The 19,202-nt window shown below is 37.1% G+C and overlaps 1 protein-coding gene across 3 annotated transcripts in view; it reads left to right on the top strand.

Annotated features, from left to right (window-relative positions):
• AKT3 (AKT serine/threonine kinase 3) overlaps positions 1–19,202 on the top strand; it is a 158,558-nt gene that overhangs the window by 12,612 nt on the left and 126,744 nt on the right. For 2 of the 3 annotated variants that reach the window (XM_072856485.1, XM_072856486.1), the window contains exon 2: positions 315–469. In XM_072856485.1, coding sequence (XP_072712586.1) covers positions 424–469 — 46 coding nt within the window. In that variant the 5' untranslated portion in view covers positions 315–423. Of the gene's footprint in view, positions 1–314; positions 470–19,202 lie in introns of those variants that run through there. The other variant, XM_072856488.1, reaches the window with a different exon arrangement.

The raw sequence follows: 19,202 nt of genomic DNA, 5'->3' as shown, positions 1-19,202 counted from the left end.
TGTGAAGCAGTACCGGCACCCTGTCATTTAGCAGCATCCTGTGCATTCGTACGAGAGAATTCTATTGTGTGCATTTTATAAAAGTGCCGTACGACTTAAATTTTAACACATTCTGCTTCTTTTAAGTATTACAGTGTTCATGGAAAGTATGCTGTAAAACTAGAAACATGATTCTGTTATATGGTTAATTAAAAAAAAGGCAGATTTTTAGTATGAGCTCAGTCAGTGGAAGACATCAACAAAGACTTTTTTGTTGCCTGTCAAGTGAGAAAAACAGAAAAGACTTAAATTCTTTCTCTAATATTTCCTTCCAGGCTGACTCATCAGTAGAAGTTGGGAAGAGCTGCAGAAGAGAAGCCAAACAGACAAGCTGATAACTCAAAGAAATACTCTTTTGAGTTGGGGGTTCAGAGTGGAGCCATCATGAGCGATGTTACCATTGTGAAGGAAGGCTGGGTTCAGAAGAGGGGTAAGTTCTACCTTTTAATGGAAACTTCTTCTGACGTATCATACGCTGTGTGCAGTGGCATTACATGGTTACACATATGAGCATTCTTGATTTATCTTCTGGTCTGCAGCGAGCTAATCTGACCATATGGAATTAATGGCCATTAAGGCCTTGGTCTTGTTAATACTTAACCCTCAGCACTGCCCCTGTTTATAGGGGTAACTGACAGTGAAGAGGAAGCTGGACTCAGTAATTCCCACTTAACCTTGCTGTTGCAGCTGCTGTCACCCATGTGTCAGACTAAGTAGGCTGTTGTGGCAGCTGGAAGAGGTAGTAATAGAGGTGCACAGTAGAAGGTTGCCTGGAAGCTGTTGTGGATGTGATACTTTGTGTGAAACTTCCTCGATGCCAAAATCATTAACTGTAGCTCAGCTTGTATTACAAATGCAAGTAGTCCCTATAAAATCAACATAATATTTGCATAAAGCTCAGCAAACACCTAATTACTTTGCAGACCTGGAAGCCATATGATTAAAGAATATGTTCCTAATTATAAGCCAGTCTAAAGAATGATTTTTCTGTTACATTTGAATTCCTGTAAATTCTTTAGATGTCACTTTGTAACGTGTCACCATGTGATTTACAAATTTGGGAAGGTTGCTGTATGTTAAGCTTTCAGTGGGAAACCTCTAGAAATATCTGGCATTTGTATCGTGTAATGAACTTTGCATGAAATCTTCCATGCTTTATGCTGCTCTGCTTTGGGTTGTGGTTGCGCACATGATTATTTCCAAAAGAACATCATCTCTCTTGCAGAGAGAAGGTGATCTGGATTATAGGGTGATTTATGCCATGAGCTTCTGTGATTCTAGCCCAGAAAGATTTAGACTGGAATAGTGGGAACAAAATTACTCTTTAATTTACAAAGAAATGCTTTGTTTCAATAGCACTGTGTGAAGACAAAGATCATTATTAGCTCTGTTATTGCAGATTGACATTAAATGTCAAAGAAGGCAAGAGAATGAGAGAAAAAGTTTATTATTCTGTTGTTATTCCTGCATAAATTGTATTTCAGGATGCATTATGGGTATTGCAGATGAAAATGGGCTAAAGTATGTGAAGCTTAAGGCCTGCTTCCTATTTTGGAATATATACTTACATTTATAACAAATCAAACTTTACATGACAGGAACTATTTAAAATTTTAAATTATTTTTCCTTCCCATCTTCTTGTTGTTTACTCAGTTTGCATATCTGATTTCTTTGTTTGATTATTTCATATAAATTTATTTCAAATGTATTAGAAAATCACAGAATCGTATAGGTTGGAAAAGACCTTTAAGATCATCGAGTCCAACTGTAAACCTAACACTACCAAGACCACCACTACACCATGTCCCTAAGCACCTCATCCAAACGTCTTTTAAATACCTCCAGGGATGGCGACTCAACCACTTCCCCGGGCAGCCTGGTCCAATGCTTGATAACCCTTTCAGTGAAGTAAAATTTCCTAATATCCAGTCTAAACCTCCCCTGGCGCAACTTGAGGCCATTTCCTCTTGTCCTATCACTTGTTACCTGGGAGAAGAGACCGACCCCCACCTCACTACAACCTTCTTTCAGGTAGTTGTAGAGAGCAATAAGCTCTCCCCTCAGCCTCCTTTTCTCCAGGCTAAACAACCTCAGTTCCCTCAGCCGCTCCTCATAAGACTTGTGCTCTAGACCCTTCACCAGCTTCGTTGCATCCTAAATGATTAGGATGATCCAAATAATTATCTTTTACATGACATCAGTTCCTTCATATAATATCGCTCATTCTTATTACACCCTGATATAAACTCTGTGAACACTGGATATGCATATATTAATCACTGGGGTCCAGAAAAGGACAATGCACCATGAAACTCAATGTCTTATTGAATATTTGAAATTCTGAAATGTAAAATAAAGATTTTCCTCCTCATGCTGTTTTACTGTCTATTAATTGAAGAAAAGCCTACTGAGTTGACATTTTGATGTCAGTTTTGTTAGTAATTATTTTCTTTTCTAAGTAAAGACATTTCGTGACATGTATTTTTCCTTATTTTAATTAACTTTGAGTGAATGTATGGTTGTTTTTTTCCTTCTCGCTATAGGTAACTGTGTAGGTTTAAGTGTGATGTGTTTTGTTTTATTAGATCTAATATTGTCCTTAATTTTCTGTGTCTGACTTACTCTGGTTGTTGGTGGATTAAAGCGTTAGTTTTGTTTGTTTCTGAAAACAAAAGGAAAAGTGCAGTGGTGTTTTCCAATGCCAAGAATTTGTAAGGATTTAATTCAATGGTTATACATTTCATGTAATTACAGCTTCTACCCTGACCTTGCTCTGGAGCAAGAGAATCAAAGTTGTTAAGCGCTTTTTTTAATTGTTGCCAAGAAAAAGTACCCACCTTAATCTAAATTCTGAAAGTTGGAATATGGTCAAGTAGACACTTCTTATTTTGGCAGCTAAATATTCTCTCTCTGTACCAAGAAGCATTGTGAGATTGGGTAAAGCTGCCCTGCTTCCACAAGCTATCATGGTATTACAGTTTTAGAGTGAACTCTCTGATCATCCCCACTTGACGCTCATTGGCTCAGTTCACAGGGTGGTCTTGGTAGGTACAAACCAGGTTCCTCCTGGAGGAAGCTGAGCGTGGGATCTCTTCTCCAGGCGGACACCGAGTGAACTCCAGCCCCAGCCATCGGTCCTTTGGACAGCCCTGAACCACATGTGTGGTGCAACGTTCAATCTGAGGCTCCAGACTGAATTTAACTTGAAATAAAACTCGTAAACCCTACATGCTGGAAAAGTAGGGGCCTGGGCACCAGCTGCTTCAGTTGACTGATCTGTGTCTATTATGCCAAATTACTTGGTCATGTAGATATAGCCTAGGACCTTTTAAAATTTTTCCTTTCAGCAGTCAGGAAGGTTTGTGATACAAGAAAAAGAACTAAACTATCTCTCTCTGTGATTCACAGCCCAGTCAAGTAGTATGAGGATGACTTGAAAGTACTGGGAAGAAGAACAGTTTTGAGGAGCCAGCTAAGGAGATAGGCCATTGCAAAGGCGGGTTAAGTGAACTGAATGTAGGAATGAGAGGGGAGGGCTAAAAGTTGAGCTGGGGATCTCTCTCTGAGTTGAGACTCTGATGGAGGGAGGCTGGGGAAGACAGGGTCTGTTAGGGCACAGTGTTACAATTCTTAATGGCTGTGGAATGCACTGAGAAAATGTTTGCTTTATTATCCTTAGTGCTGTATCCGTGTCACTAATAGAGGGCTGAGGGCTATATGTTTGTAAGCTTTTAACCCTGCTGTTGAGCACTGAAGAGTTGATGTGATGCTACACAATTGGCTTCAATGCACTGTTTTTCTGTGTGTGCTTAAATGATGAACCCATTAAAGTATTACTATTTTAAAATCAGCCAGCACTCAAAGTTAAGAAATACCAGAATTAAGGTTATTTAATTAAGGATGATCATACTCAGGCTTTGAGTAGTCTTTAGGAGAAGAAGTTTCAGTGTGGTGAGAGTAGATGATACTGCGGAAGAGTAAGCTGTTATATGTGAATGGTCAAAAGGGCAGAGATGACAGGCTGGAGGTGAGAACTTTGGACAACAGAAGACACAAAACCCAAGAGGAAGCAAAGCCTGAGAAGCTCAGTGAACCTGAGGTGCAGTCAGGTCTCGTCTCACAGGTCAAAGGAGACCCTTGAAGCACAGCAGCTGGGCCTGCCTGAGCAAGTAATGCTGTCCAGTGAGAGCAGATTCAGAGAATGAAATAATTGGTGATGAGGACCTGATACCTATCTACACTCAGTGCATTTGCAAAGTGAAGTGGGTGTTACTTTGGACTGGCTCCTGTCTGCTCTTGTGCCCCTGTGGCAGTGGTAGTGCACCTGGAGTACGTCTAGTGGTTTTTAGTTTCATCCGAAAGGAACCAGGTTTGTGCACTCCAGCACTGCTTCATGCAGTGAACGAAAGCACATTAACTAGGATGATAGGAACATTTGTTGCAAAAAGTGCTCTCCTTATCTGAACTAAAGTACTAATGCAGATGTACCCTGTGAGACATCAGAACTTGTACGAGCGGAGAGCCAGTGGAGCAGTTGTCTTAGAGCAGAGTCTCTGCTCAGGCAAGAGAGGAGTGGGAATGTACAGACGGTCTTATGGTTGTCTGTGACTTACTATCTCAGGTCTAGCGATAAGAACCAAGCATCTCATGGCCTTGTGTCCCTGCGCTGCTGCAGAGATATTCTTGCAGTTCACTGGCTCAGTGTGTTTTGTTTCAGAGAAGATAATTTTTCTTTCTTCTTTCTGTTCTCCAGTTATTCCTGTAGCCAGATTAGGAGAGAGATGTGTTGACTTCCTTTATGAGTTTTCTTTTTAGATGACACCAATGTTTTTCCTTCTAATGGATACAGGTGAAAAGGAAGTGATCTTGACTAAAAATCTGAAATACAATGATCTGCACCTTGCTGCTGATATGCAGAAGTTAAAACACGTATTTGACATTTATGCAGTTAATGAAAGGACTCTTGAAATGGCTTCTATATTTTGGATTTGCTTATAAGCACAATGTTTTGCAGAGTGGTTTTTTTAAATTGTTGTAAGAGTTAGTATTTTTAATTTTACTTACTATGTTTTTACTGTATTTACTAAATTAAATCTAATGTTTTACAGAGGGGGGATATGTTTTTAATTAATCAGTGGAAACAGCTGGTTTTTTAAATGGATGAAGATGCTTAGTATGATTAGAACTATATTGTTACAAAAGTGGGTTTTATGCATATAATTCAGGTGGTATTTTTTTCTTTAAAGCTAAAGTTTCTTGAGTTGTAGAGTTGACCTTGTCTGTGGTCTATAATAGTCACAACAATTAGATTTAAGAATCATTAATAACTATGCTTAATTGCAACCTAATTTCTTTATATATAACCTGTGCACAAGATTTCAATTAGTTTAAACATATGAAAAGGTTTAAGCGTCTTTGTTACCATGTTATTAAAAGATCATTTGGGACAAAGGAAAAATTGACACAGATGCTAACTTTTTAAAGGACCCAGTTTTAAATTTAACATGTCAACTAACTTTTTCTTTAATTGAAAGAGTCTTTCTTTTTTATCTGGGAAGAGTATACCTAATGTGTATTGCATAACAAGATGGCTAAATCATTATTTAAAGACAAAGCAAAATGTTGTCAGTTTAAGCTAGTGCTTCTGTTGCCAGACTTCAATTACCATACCTCTGTTTGGGCTTCTGCGTTCAAGTGTGTTACAGTAGATAATGCTGTTTGTCATGGCAGTCTTTACATGGCTTACATGATATATTTTTACTGAAATTATATTGAATAGATAATGTATCTGACTTGCTTATGGGGGTGACTTTAATATACACTCACAATTTTTGATGTCCTCATTTTATCTTGTAACTCTCACCTGAAGTACAGAAGTACTAGTATAGGAATTTTATAGAGAGGGAACTGAAGTATAAAATTGCTGTGGCTTAACCATGATAACTTAAGAAGTTTGATGTAATGAGATGGTGGTAAAAAACAGATGTCATGAAGCTTTCCTGTAATGAGATTGTCCTGTAAACAGTGTATCACTGAAATACTGTAATACCTTTTTTCACTCAATGTTTTTCTTTTCTTTTCTTTTCTTTTCTTTTCTTTTTTTTAAAATACAGCCTTTTATAACTTCTTAGTATCCAGAATTGAATTACCTGAAGTAGTGTTAGTATTTCTAAACTCACAGAGTTTATAGAATAAGATGTGTTAGATTTACTGTGATGAGATTTACTCAACTGCTGGTCTGTTTTCATTTTTGCAATTCAGGCCATGATGCAGGTATTATGGGATTTTAAGAAATAACCCTGTGGAAAATATTTATTGTTGTTATATCTACTATCAAGAAGAATAAATAGTGTAGTGGAATAAATCTATTGTTCTAAATAGGAATACAATTATTGTTTAAAGTGCAAATTATTTACAGTCTTAGGACATGTCGTCTTCCCCTTCTCCCCACCCCACCCCCCAAATCCAGAAAAAGAACTAAGTAATTTAATTTAATGGACATTGGGTTTTACAGTTGAACCAAGAACAAACAGATGTTAATTTTGGAAATACACACTGGAGTTTGAGTTCATGTGGTATGTTTGGTGTGATGGGTTTTTTTTTTTGGGTGTGGGCAGGAATGCCTTGATTGAAAAATTAATCTCAGAAGTTATGGTACTAATTGAGTGTTATTCACAACCTGTCAGAAATCTTGTTTGCAGATTGTCTGAATTATTTGAGTAGTTTAACACACCTCTAACAAAGACAACTTTAAATAGACTATCTTGAACATCTGCTACACAAAGCAGAAGAAATTTAAACTATTTTTTTCTAATTGTCTTAGTGAATAGTAGTTTAAGGTAAAGTCTTCATTGATGAACCACTTGAAACTAAATAAGCCTTTCTTATTATAATCTTTCTACTATAATTCTATCTAATTAATAGAAAATGTGAATTACTGTAAAGTTCCTATAAAATATATGAATGTAAAAGCGGCAGCTCCATGAGGACCAAAGAGAGAAAAAATGACAGTGCAAGCTCTCTTATATAAATGTTTATACATCTGTATATCTAAACTAGATTTTTAAGTTCTCAAATAGTTAGAGATTTCTGTATCATGCATGCAGTGTAGAAATGGATTTAGGTAAATCTGTAAAGTTGCTTGCAGTTGGGGAAACCTCACACACTGTTTTGTGGTTGGTTGTTTTCTTGGTGGTTTTTTTTTTTTTTTTGGCTTCCACATACACTCTGAGCAGAGATCTGTGTATTTAGAGGCTGTTTTCCTGCAGCTACCCCACTGGGAGAGGAGAAGGGCCCTCTGTGCCCTTCCTCTGTGCCATTCACTTTGTATTTGAGTACCAAGCTCTTCTTTTTGGAATAATCATAACCTTTTTAACCTTACTTGTCCCTGAAGGAAGGTCAGAATCATGTTAAAATCTTAAACTTGATGTAACTAGGATGAGCGTGGGGTGTTCTCTTTGCTAAATAACTGTTTATTCGAGGTACATTTTAGGTAGTAAATAGGTGAGTGTTATTTTTGCAGCTCTCCAACTTGGATTATTACCAGTTTCTGCAGGTAAAGGCAGTTTGCTGTAGTAATGGAAGCCTGAAATGCAAGGTATTTTAAACAGTCTCAAGATTTTTCTCTGCAATATCCTTGCTGAATGCCAGTTTAGATAATTGTGCATGGCTGATTAATTTTTTAGTTGTTTTTTTTTAAATTGTTTTTGTTTCAATGTAGCTGTAATACAGCCTGTTCCCAGTTTTTTAAATGGTTGTACAGTTGTGATTCTGATTGGTAAAAATGACACTCTTCTAGATGGAGCTGTATTGCAGATGATAGTGGCTAAAATTCTGTGCATGTTCTTTGATTAAATATATTAGTTCCTACCACTAATATGTCAGAAGATGCAGTAATATATTCAAAGGGAGGAAGGTGTTATCCTATGTTTGTATTAATAGTGCATTATTTACATGGAATGTTCATGGCAGTATCAACATGTTTGACCTTGGTGCTATTGATTTTCAGGTTTTTGAAAAGAAGTTGAACAAATTCAATACCTAAACAGAATCCCTGTTTATTGTCATCCTTTCAGTGGCTTGTAAGGCATGTTTCTGGTGCTTATCACCTTGGGCTTTGAGCTTTCACATGTCCTGAGTTTTATGGTAGAAAAGTGCTTTTACTATTCCTGACAACAACAAATTGCTTGTTACACAGGAAAACACCTAGGCAATGGTTTTTTTTGAGTATTCTGGACACACTGGCGTTACATATTCTTGTATGTCTGTTCCATTTCCTATGTAATGAATGCTGCCTTATTGCTCATGTTCTGAAGGTTTTCTCCATTCATACTGGTTTATCTTATTCATACCTGTTTGTTACCCATGAGGGCAATACTTTTAAAGAAGCAAGGTTAACATTGTCTGTTGTAGAGATTAGGGATGCAAGTTGTTAACAATTCATTGTCCTTTTCTTGCTCACAACCCTTTTGGCCTGGCAGTACTGCATGACCAGCAGATGTATGCTGTTGAGGAAGGCTTTGAGGAACTGTTTCCCAAATATGTGTTTTCTATTTAATAAAACTCCTACTTTTTGTTTTTACTTAAACCTTAAATAGTCACACTGTGTAATACCTTTCGCATACTGTAATCTGTTGATTAAACTTAAATTCATTTGTGTTTATGTCACTTTCACATTGAAGAAGCTGTTATTGTAAGGATAACTTGCTTGCAATACCAGGGCTTTTGATATCTCATTAAAAAATCATCTTCCCTCAAGATACCTACGGGCCAGTCCAACAAATCTCCCAAATCTTTGTGCTTGCTTTCATTTCAAAGGCAAACCATGTACCTGTTCTCACCTCAGCTAGGTCAATCAGTTTATGCCTCTGTGGGACCCACTTCTTTTATACTACCCCTGCTGTAATCATCAAAAACATTAATAAGGTCAGCAGCTGTGACTTGAAACTAGGTCCTGAAGGAGTTTTAGGACTGGACTGAGAAGTCAGTTTTAGGGCATGAATATCAAAGAGGCAATTGAGACTGCAAATTGAGATATTGAAGAATAAGCTGCGGGAAGAGATCAGGCTAGTGATGATTTAGGGAATGAATAGAAGGTGGAGGACAAGGTTTTGTAACCACTCGAGTGCTGTCTTGGTTGCCTTCTGTTTTCTTGGAGGAACTGTTGACCCTTCATGAGCATCTCTACAATCTGTTGACAAAATGAGAGGTTTTTTTCCCACCAAAACATGGAAGGAAGATGGTGGTGGTACCTGGGATTTATTCAACCTCCAACTTATTGAGAGCAGTTTGATCTTTCCTAAATTGTAGGCAAAACAGTGTTCAGTTCCAGCAGCACAGACCTTGACTTGTGCTGGGAGGGTTTCCTGGGTCTCAGGGTAGTTCTCCATTAGCACATAATATCGCACAATAGGAGTGAATCTGTCGAGAGGTGCTTAGATTTTGGTGTCCATACTATTTATGCATGTTTCCAGAGCTTTGCTTTGGACTCACTGTCATGTCTATTCCTATGGACCGAGAGCCTCTTGGCAGTGGGAATGTATGAGGTGTGGTCACAGTGTAAGCCAAAGCTTGTAATAGTTGATAATTGGGAGATTTGCTTCAGGTGTATACTGCTTATCTGTAATGTAGATGTACCTCCAGTCTCATTTTTTCCAGTCCTCTTCAGTACCATCTCTAACTATGTCCTGGCTAGTCTGTGTTGTTATTGATTACTTCCCTTGCAAATCAGGGCAATGTTAGCTTATTTTTTATAAAACGAAGTACATTTCTTTGTAATCAGATCATTGCAACTGACATCTTGTTTACCATAAATTCTGAATTTATAGTTTGCTTTCTTACAGAGTGCTTTCTTAAAACTGATAGGAAGATAGGAAATGAATGTGTCAGATGTCAGCACACTGATAAGAAGTCACGTTCCCTTTTTTAAGAGAGATTCAGAAGTTCACTTTCAAAATGTTGGCTGTCTTGCCTTTTGGGGGTAGTCTTCCCAAAAATATTTAAACACAATATGGTAGCATATTAACCGCGTAAAATTAGGAAGTTCCCAGTTTCATTAGCTGTTGTTACCATTTTTACATTGAAATTCCAAACAGTGTAATCCTCAGTTATTCACATTTGAACAGTTGAAGTATAAAAATTTTACTGGGGATAGCTTCCTGCTGGTCTTTTATCAACATTGTCATGCTAAGAAAGTTACTGAAACCAGAATATTCTTCACAGATAGCTGCTAACTAGGCCTAGATAATAAGAACCACACCACCAGAGAGAGATCCAACTGCTACTTTATACAAGTGCTGTGTGCTTTTGATTGCGATAAACTTGCGGACAATTATTTTTGTAATGAAAATGACATGTAAGACAGTAAATTATGTAAAGAATTGGGCCAATAGTATCTTAAATTTGGCACTCAGTATTGTGGATTTTAACCTGAATTTGTCCAAGTCACAGTTTCCCTCAGATAAAATGGAAATAGTATTGCTACTTCACCTTGGAGGCTTCCTGAATGTGAGTTTGTTCATCCTTCTGAAACTTCTGAGTGCCTTATGTTTCAATATTCATGCTTTTTAAAATGTAATTGTTTATATAGGAAGTAGAATGAGTCTAATAGTAGTTGAAGTTCAGCCTGATGGAGCAGCAGTGGATTTTTTGGGTTTTGTTTATCCTCCTGACATGTTGTAGAGGAAGAGGTGAAATCTGTTAGGGCGTGCAGAGGGAGGAGTTGTTAATAAGATGCAAAAAACCAGTTGTCCTTTATCAATTCTTAAGGTTAGTTTTTTTGCTAGATGTCTTCCAGAGAGACTGGAGGAAACCCCTGAGCAGCGATCACTGGGAGAGTAATCCATAGGAACATGACAACATCTCTACCTATACTTACACTCTTTTGACCTGATCAGACTATGCAGATGGATTAGTGGTATAACTTTTACATGTGTGAAAATACTTACAAAATAGTGTGCTTTCATACAGCATTGATTGCTTTACTTTAAAGCTAGTATTCACTCACTTTGTTTTGAACTGTGATGGCTTTTATAATATCATGCCAGTTTATGTATGCTGACTAATACATTGGAAACTTCTCTGAACAAGTTTATTCTTATCTTGAGAAACAGCAGCAACTACTGTATTTTAATTAGGAGCTTGTGAACTTGCCCCCAGTAGATGCAGTTCCATGTTTACTTGAAACTTGTGTTAAGTGGAAGCTGTTGCTGAAATGGGGGAAGTGTCATGTCCTCTTCTTTGCTGGGTTGTGTTGGCACTTGTGCTCGTAATGGTGACATGGTGAATCATACCAGGAAATTTATCTGGCTGAAAATAAATCTATTTTTATTTTCCTAGCTAACTTGCAGATGGATCATTTCCCTAACCTGACTCACCGTGTAGCTGCACAAACAGTAGTGCTGGCACACGTGGGAATGCGTGAGCGGCAGCATGGAGGGGCAGGACAGCTCCCTCCTAGTGGCAGCCCCCTCCTTTGCAAGAGTAAATCAGTTACAGAACTGCACCTAAAACTTAGGTTATCACAATGACCAGACTGCGGCACAACTAGTTTGTATTTCAAGATGGTTTTCGTTGAAGTTCATGTTTAGAAAAGGGCCATTGATTTACTCTCTGTGCTAGTCCTAAATGCCATTGAATTAAAAAATGCCACCAGGAGGTTAGCTAGTTCCTATTCCTGTGTGTTTATAGTTTTTAAACAAACAGTAATTTTTAACAGAATAGTGACTTAGCTAATGTCTGAAACATTAAGTGGTTCCTTAATCCAAATGATACAGTAGCTTTGTAATCCTCTTGGGTTTAGAGTTTGAAAGCTGTTTAAAAAGAGTATTTTAACCAAAAAAACACCCAAAGCTTATGATAGACAGATATCCTTCTGAGGCTAGTGAGTTGTTGGCTTCTGGGTATTTTTCAAGATTAAAAGTATACTTATGGTACTCAGAGTTCAGAATATACATACTGTGTTGGTGGACGATCAGTGAAACTTCAGATAATGTTAACTTTTAAGCCTCTTGAGTTTTCCATAGAGTTTATGCAGTACAGTTTCCATAGAGTTTCTGCCACATTTGGTAGAATTCCTGTAAAAGTAGGTTTTGGCTGAAATTCATTCTTTGCAAGCCTACTTCTGGGTTGGTTTGGTTATATACCAAAATTTGGAGAAGGATCAAGCTCTTTATGATTTTAGCTTGCACAATGAATATTTGAAATGAATTTTTGTTGTAAACGTTTGTATTTGGGATCCCTTTGGATGATTTTTGATCACAGCCAAGATCGTACACATTTAATTTACACCATGTGCCATAGGATTTTATGTGGAACTGCTGTTGGCACAAAGAGGCTTATGTAGAGCTGATGAACTTTTCCCTCGTGTGTTCCAACACATCCTTGCTCCAAAGGAAACAGGGAATTGCTGTTATGTGCAGCAGTGTGGGCAACCATGCTGATATTAGACCCAATAGATGGCGAATGAGTGTCATAGTCTCCAGACATGTACAAACACCTTGTAGTTTCCGACTTACCACAACCATAATGCTAGCTCTCTTTTCTGATAAAAATAACCAAAAAAACCCCCCAAAACCCAAAACAACCCCAAACCAAACAAACCCAGCTTTTTTTAGGGATCCTTTCTAACACTTTCTGTTCCCCTGCACCCTCTCCAAGAAGATAGCTGTAGATATTATTTAGTCTACAAAGAGAGAGTTAGGGAAACAGTTGTGGTCATGGTGCATTATTTGTGGTATATAATAGCTATGTAATACATACTTATGTATAAATCTAAGTGCGTGGGGTTTTTTTGTGCCAGTCTCCCGAGTATCAGTATAGTCATTAATAGATAATGCCACAAATGTTGAGTGTATTGGTAGTGAGGGTTTAAATAATCTGCTGTAGATAGGCAAATAATAATAAACGTTACCTTCGATAATAAAAGCTTGACCCACTCAAGCAAGGTCACATTCTAAAAAAATTCTAGTATTAATAGGTATTTTGAGTGTTTTTGAGGAACATACTTCAATAATTAAACTTATTCTTTCATAAGAACATAAAATCTGACTTTGTGTTGGTTTCTTGTAATGAATTTTCCTATAAAAGAGGTAACAAGTTGCTACTCCAGAGCTGGGTAGAGTAAGAGGGAGAAAAAAAGCTCTTTTTATTGAGAGGGAACATGAGTGCAAAAGCATCAATGTCTGGTCGTCCATAGTGTGTCTGACCTTTCCTTACAAAAGGAAAATACCTCTATAATAAAGTGAGTTTTCCTGGATAGAAAGTCTCAGGTCTTTATATTCAGTGAAATCATTGTCACTGGTAAATTGTCTCGCAATAGGCATTTGTATTTTTGTAGTAAATACGATCCTGCATTAGAGCTTTAGCATATTAATAGCCTTTCCTTTCTTGCAATCCACTTTATTCCCTGAAAGCCATCCGTGGTTGGTAGACTGTTGATGTCAATATATTTGTAGCTTTAGTGTAGAGGAAAGTTTTATACTGATAAGATGCACAGTTTATAAAAAGGGTGGCTTACTACAGTCTCTGTCTTTTGCCAATTGACATATTTAAAAATGCTCCAAATATCTTGTCGTCTTTGGAGTTTCTTGAAAAATCTGTTTCTATTTCTTCACTTTGAATGTGCATATTTTATTTTTTAATACATAAAGCAAAAAATTAATCCATTCATTAACATTCTAATCTTTCCTCAGAATAGATAAATATTAACAATTACTCTCTACCAAGAAATTCAATGCATCGTGATTTAACCAATGCTTGAAGAACTGATTATTAAATGCTATTTAGAACATATCATATAGGAAGAGAATGGTGTTTAAAAATGCACCATCTTAAATACAAATGCATTTAGTGTACATAAAGCCTTACAGAGGCTTAAAATTGGAAAGATAGTACTCAACAAAGCATGTAAAGATGGCAGTTTCCTTAAGTCCTCATTGTGAGAAAAGAGGTGGATCTTTTTTTCAATTCTAACTGCATTGATGTGCTTTTTAAACTATGGAATGGTGTGAGCTGCTGTGGAGCCTGGGATAAGGGCCAGGTACCGAGAGCAGTGAAGATCAGGAGAGCTTTCTCAGTCTGCTGTAAGGATAGTCTTCAAGGAAATAGCCTTTTATGCTCATGCTGTGCTGAAGAGCGCTTTCATTTCTGACAAGAGAAACATGCAGTGATGGTTTCAGCTGCTACTGTAGTTAGAGATTCTGTTCCTGGTTTGAAATGATAAAAATGGAAGAATTAAAATGCTTTACAGATATTTTCCTTTTGGTTCATACTATAACTGCTATTGGTTATTCCCAGCATAAAAGTCTGTTGTTAGTTTTGCTACACCTTTCCCTTGGCCACAGTTGTCCTCTGGTCTTGTTTGAAAGAGTCACTGGTAAATGCTACTATTTTTGCATGGTTCTAAGCAGCTGGTGGGCCTGTCAAGGGTACAGAGCGATTGATAAAATGGGAAGGATACAGAGAATGGAGACATTTAAAAGATGGGTTGGATAGGCTGGGAATGTGAGCAACTTTAGTATAGGAATGAAGTAACTATCGCTAGATACAGTAGCATCAAAGAAGAAAAAACTAGAGAAAGCTTAATGGGATGATAGGGTTTCAGAAAAAAAAAACACTGAAAGCTTAACATTGGAGAGACTGGTAATTTTTAATTACTTAAGAAATAATGAGAAGTTTCTGTAACAAAGAAAAATTACCATTCCATGGTAATTGCAGTAACTTCTGAGATGCTGCAACATGTCCTTGTCCTTCAGTGATTAGAATATGAAGTTAAATGAAAAGCATTATCTTTTTTGTTTGTTTGTTTTGTTTACAATGCTATTATGTAATTATAAGGAAAAAAATCTAGACAAATATAATTAATCCCTGGAAACTCCCAGCTCAAATACTAAACTGGAAAGTAAAGGAATACAAGAAGGGAATAAATTTATGTATCTTGGTAGTCAGGTGCCTGTCATCTGGGGATTTCAGTAAGGAGCTAGCGTTACAAATTGGCAAGGCAACAATTTCATTTACCAACTAAATAAGATATGGTCATAAAAATCCATGTTTTAAAGACCAGGGTGTGAAACTTCAACTCAGATATTTCTTTCCATCTCAACATATGGATGTGAAAGCTGGAAATCCAACAAAGGTACAGACATCTAAATGCCTTTGAAAGCAAATGCCTTAGAAAAATACTATGTATTAAATGGAATGAATTTATAACAGATGCCAAGATTCATTAGACAGCTCAAAAACCCCTTGGCTCTAAAGTTATCCAGAAAAGAAGATGGAATTATCATCTGGAACATATGTTAAGAATGAAGCCAGAGCATCTGTCGTGGAAAGCATGCCACTGGGCAGCTGGAGGAACACGCAAAAAGCACCAACTGAAAGAGTCTCTCCATTGAACAACGCCTAAAGTAAAAAAGAAATTGTGGGACATCGCACTGGATGCGCAAGGAGTGGCTCAGAGTAGACAAAAGCTGCACAGGGCTTTTTGTTTTTTTTTTTTTTTTTTTTTTCAGTGTGTGTAAACTGAAGGTTTTGCATTGTTTTCTGTTAAGATTGCAGATAGTAAGGGATGATTAAAAATTTAAAAGTACAGATTAAGTACAGTATTTAATTGTCATGTGTTTTCATTTGTTTTAGAATTTGTATATAATTTCTTTAGCCATGAAAAGAGAAAGAAGATTGTGCAATTAAATAAATCTTCAGATGCATTCCCACTGATTAGCTTAATCTGTGATAGAGCATTCAGGATTACTTGGATAAAAATCCAGAATTATTTTATCCAAGTAACCTACAGTTAATGACAGTACTATGGATTTCCTTTTCTCTGAGAACACTTGCTCTTATCTTTTTCTACTTTTTGTCACTTTGCAGGAGTTCTGGAGTTTCTGAACTAGCAGCTCTCTGCACTATTCTGTCTTTTAACTTGTCCTAGTATTAGCCTAATGTTACAAAAGTTTGTGTTAGAAACACCTTAGCAGAATTTAAATTTCATAAAAGACTTCTAGTTGAAATGTAAGCTTTCAAATCTGTTATCTCAGTCTGTCTCTTGATCTTGTGTTATGCAGAACATTTTATTAAAATATAACAATCTGAACTAAGTTTGTCCAAAGTAAGTATTCAGTAATGTCTTAGACTTGGTAAATAGCATTTTGTGTTCTTTTTTTTTCCCTTATGGTTTTCCAGGCAACAAAAAGAAGTCTTCACTCAGTAACATTGTGGCACTCCCATGCAAGCGTGTGTGTGTGATATGGCTTTTTTTTTTTTAAAAAAAAATTTGGGTTGCTTGGGTTATTTCCCCTCGTTGAATCATCTCACTGACACCCAACGTAACATGTGGGAATGAATGCTTCCTGTGAGAAGTTTGAACAACCCGTTCACCTTCTAAATGCATTTTATGAGTCTTAAGTAGTGAACCAAGACTGTTATTTTCACTTAGCAGGGTAACAAGTTTAGGCAAAGTGAATAGCTCCTCAAATGTTTCAAAGGTGTGTTGATAGCTGCAGCTTTTCTGTTTCTTCCACTTACAGTACGATGAGTGTTATAGTGATTATTTCTTAATGCCTCATAAAGGTGAGAAAAGCCTGCAAATGCAATTCAGCTGCATTTAAAGGTTCAATGTTAAGGAAACATAATTTGTTTTTACTTTTCTTTTAAAATATTTACAGATATTTTTATCTGCTTTACGCATTTGGTGTTGATGGAACTCAGTTTAGATTCCTTCCTCCCATGCATTGGAGGCAAGGCATCTAGCTATTGTCTGTTCTTCAGAGCCTACGTGGTCACGATTTTCTACTTCAACAGATTCTGCTTCTGATTTATTGTGCAATTACATCCAGTTAGGACTGTAGTTAAAACTTTGTTTAACAAAATTTTATCAGAGGTTGTCCATTCTGCCAAATTCAGAGCAGCCTTTGGTTATGTTATATGGAAAAATAAACCCAGCACACCCCTGAATATCTGTTCTCCTTTTGTTTCCATGACTGTTTGCTCTTTTGTGTGCTTGGCAACTGAAATTTCTGTGTATTCAGTTTGTAATAAAGTACTTTCCGTAGTACTGAAGGCAGGCTTAGAAGTTACGTCCCTGGAAATAAAAGAAGTGAAAAGACATTGTATGGTATACTATTTCAAGCTATGTGTTGACTAGTGTTTTGAAATATGGTTGTCTTGTGTTCACTGCTAAAGATTTTTGCTGAACAGTACATAACAGTAAAAAATATTCAGGAGCTAAAAATACAGGATTACTACATGCTTTGACCTGTGGTCAGTGAGTTGGCAGGAGTAGCCTTGTATTGTTTGTTCAAGGTTTGTTTGAAGAGAACAATTATAGGATGATCATTAAAAATACTGACATTATTTTTCAGGGGCAGAGGATTAAAAACACACCTTGAAGAAAGAGGGTTTTTAAGTATTCAGTTGGATTGCATTAAACAAAGTAGGAACAAAAACAAAACAGTATATAAATCTTCATTTGAAAAATACTTAATTCCAGTTATTGAAGATGTGCTTGTTTATGGAAATTGTGTCTTTTTCTGTGCATTTTCCTTGCAGTGTTTTGAAACAATATACTAAAAAATCTTAATTTAACAGAATCTTGCTCTCTAAGAGAGAGAGGCTCCTTCCATGTAGAGGATCTCCAGGAGGATGAAGGGAGACCCTCAGTGGATTTATGCCAAAGACTGAAGGAAGACTTCATACCCCCCTTTTGATGCAGTCAAAATCAAACTAGACATACAGGTAGTAGTTACGACTAAGAGAGGTTGCCAGGTTGATGGTCTTGAATGAGTGATTCTCTGGTATAGAAATCTGTTTTGCATGGATGAGAGTGTGTGGGTTCCCAGAGTACAGCTCTGCTGAGTTTATGCCAGACTTTTGACTAAATTAGTTCTATAATAAAATCGGAATGTTTCAGTCTTTGTTTTTCTGCTATGTAGGGTCAGCACGCCTGCGTTGAGTCCTTGTCCCTGACTCAACTTTATTTCTTTTGTAGCTGGTTTGAGATGTTGTTTTGGGAATTGCCCATGAAGGAAGACTGGCATTTCCTTCCACTTTCACTTTGGGTCTACTGATGAATGTAGTCACTCCTTCCTCCCAGAAACTGCTACCTGTAGTTAAGGTTAACATGAATAACAATGTTGGGCAGCAACAAGCAAATAGGAGAGAGCTGACTTCTTCCTGAGCTGGGGAACTAGAGCACTGGGTTGGAATACGAGAGGAGGTGTATGGATAAAGTCACCTTTTTATTTTAATTCAGTTTAGGATTCTGGTTAAAGTTCAGAGTGGGCTCGCTGCTTCCCATAGCTGTTTCTGTTGCCAGGCTGGAGAAGATCTGACTCGGACTCTTCCTTTGTGAATGAGCCCACTTGGTCTAGTTGAAGATCCAGGTGGAATGAGAGGTGCTCCATATTTTCCCAAGTAAAACTGAGTGGAGTAAGGAGTGTTACTCATGTCCAATTAAAAACAAAATAGAAATTCCCCTCCAAACCCACTTTTCTTAAAATCTAGGTAATCTTTATTTTTACAATGTTTGAAGGTGATCCATGACTGTTGTCAAGGTTGTACTTATGATGATGAAAGAGTGCTTCCTGTGTATAAAAAATTGTATATTGAACAAATGGACGGTTCAGTTGCAGTGCAGATATGTGAGTCTTAATAAGAAAATGGAAAAGTGTATCACTTCCTCATTAACCTCACTAAGCTAGGTGAACCAGTACAGCTATCCTTATGTTGCAAATTACCTACCAAAATAACTAGTTAACTTCAAAAATACTGGCCTGTGTTTCCAACAAGGCTGCCAACTTAGATTATGTATTGATACATTTTTATTAGACTTAAAAATGTAGTGTTGGAAGGGATTTTGAGTGTTAGTTGTCTGTCCCCCATTTTGATGCTGAGTCAAAACTGAAAAAAGTCCTTGTATCATGTTTGTGTGGGGTGTTCTTGAAAGCTCCAGTGACCTTCTGACATGAAGTTGTTCTGCAGCTTAACAAACTTTATTTGGACCAACTTTCTAACAATATGTAATCTGAATTTCCCTGCTGATCAGTTTTTGTACTGCCATCTGTAACGTGAAGCACAATTAATCACTGTCCTCCTTATGAGACTCGCATATTGCAAGATTATTATATTCCGCCTCCCTCTTATACCCTACCATATTCTCTTCTAGGCT

This window comes from Ciconia boyciana, chromosome 3 (genome assembly GCF_034638445.1).
Source record: "Ciconia boyciana chromosome 3, ASM3463844v1, whole genome shotgun sequence".
Classification (NCBI taxonomy): Eukaryota; Metazoa; Chordata; class Aves; order Ciconiiformes; family Ciconiidae; genus Ciconia; species Ciconia boyciana.
This window is presented reverse-complemented; position numbering and strand designations above follow the sequence as displayed.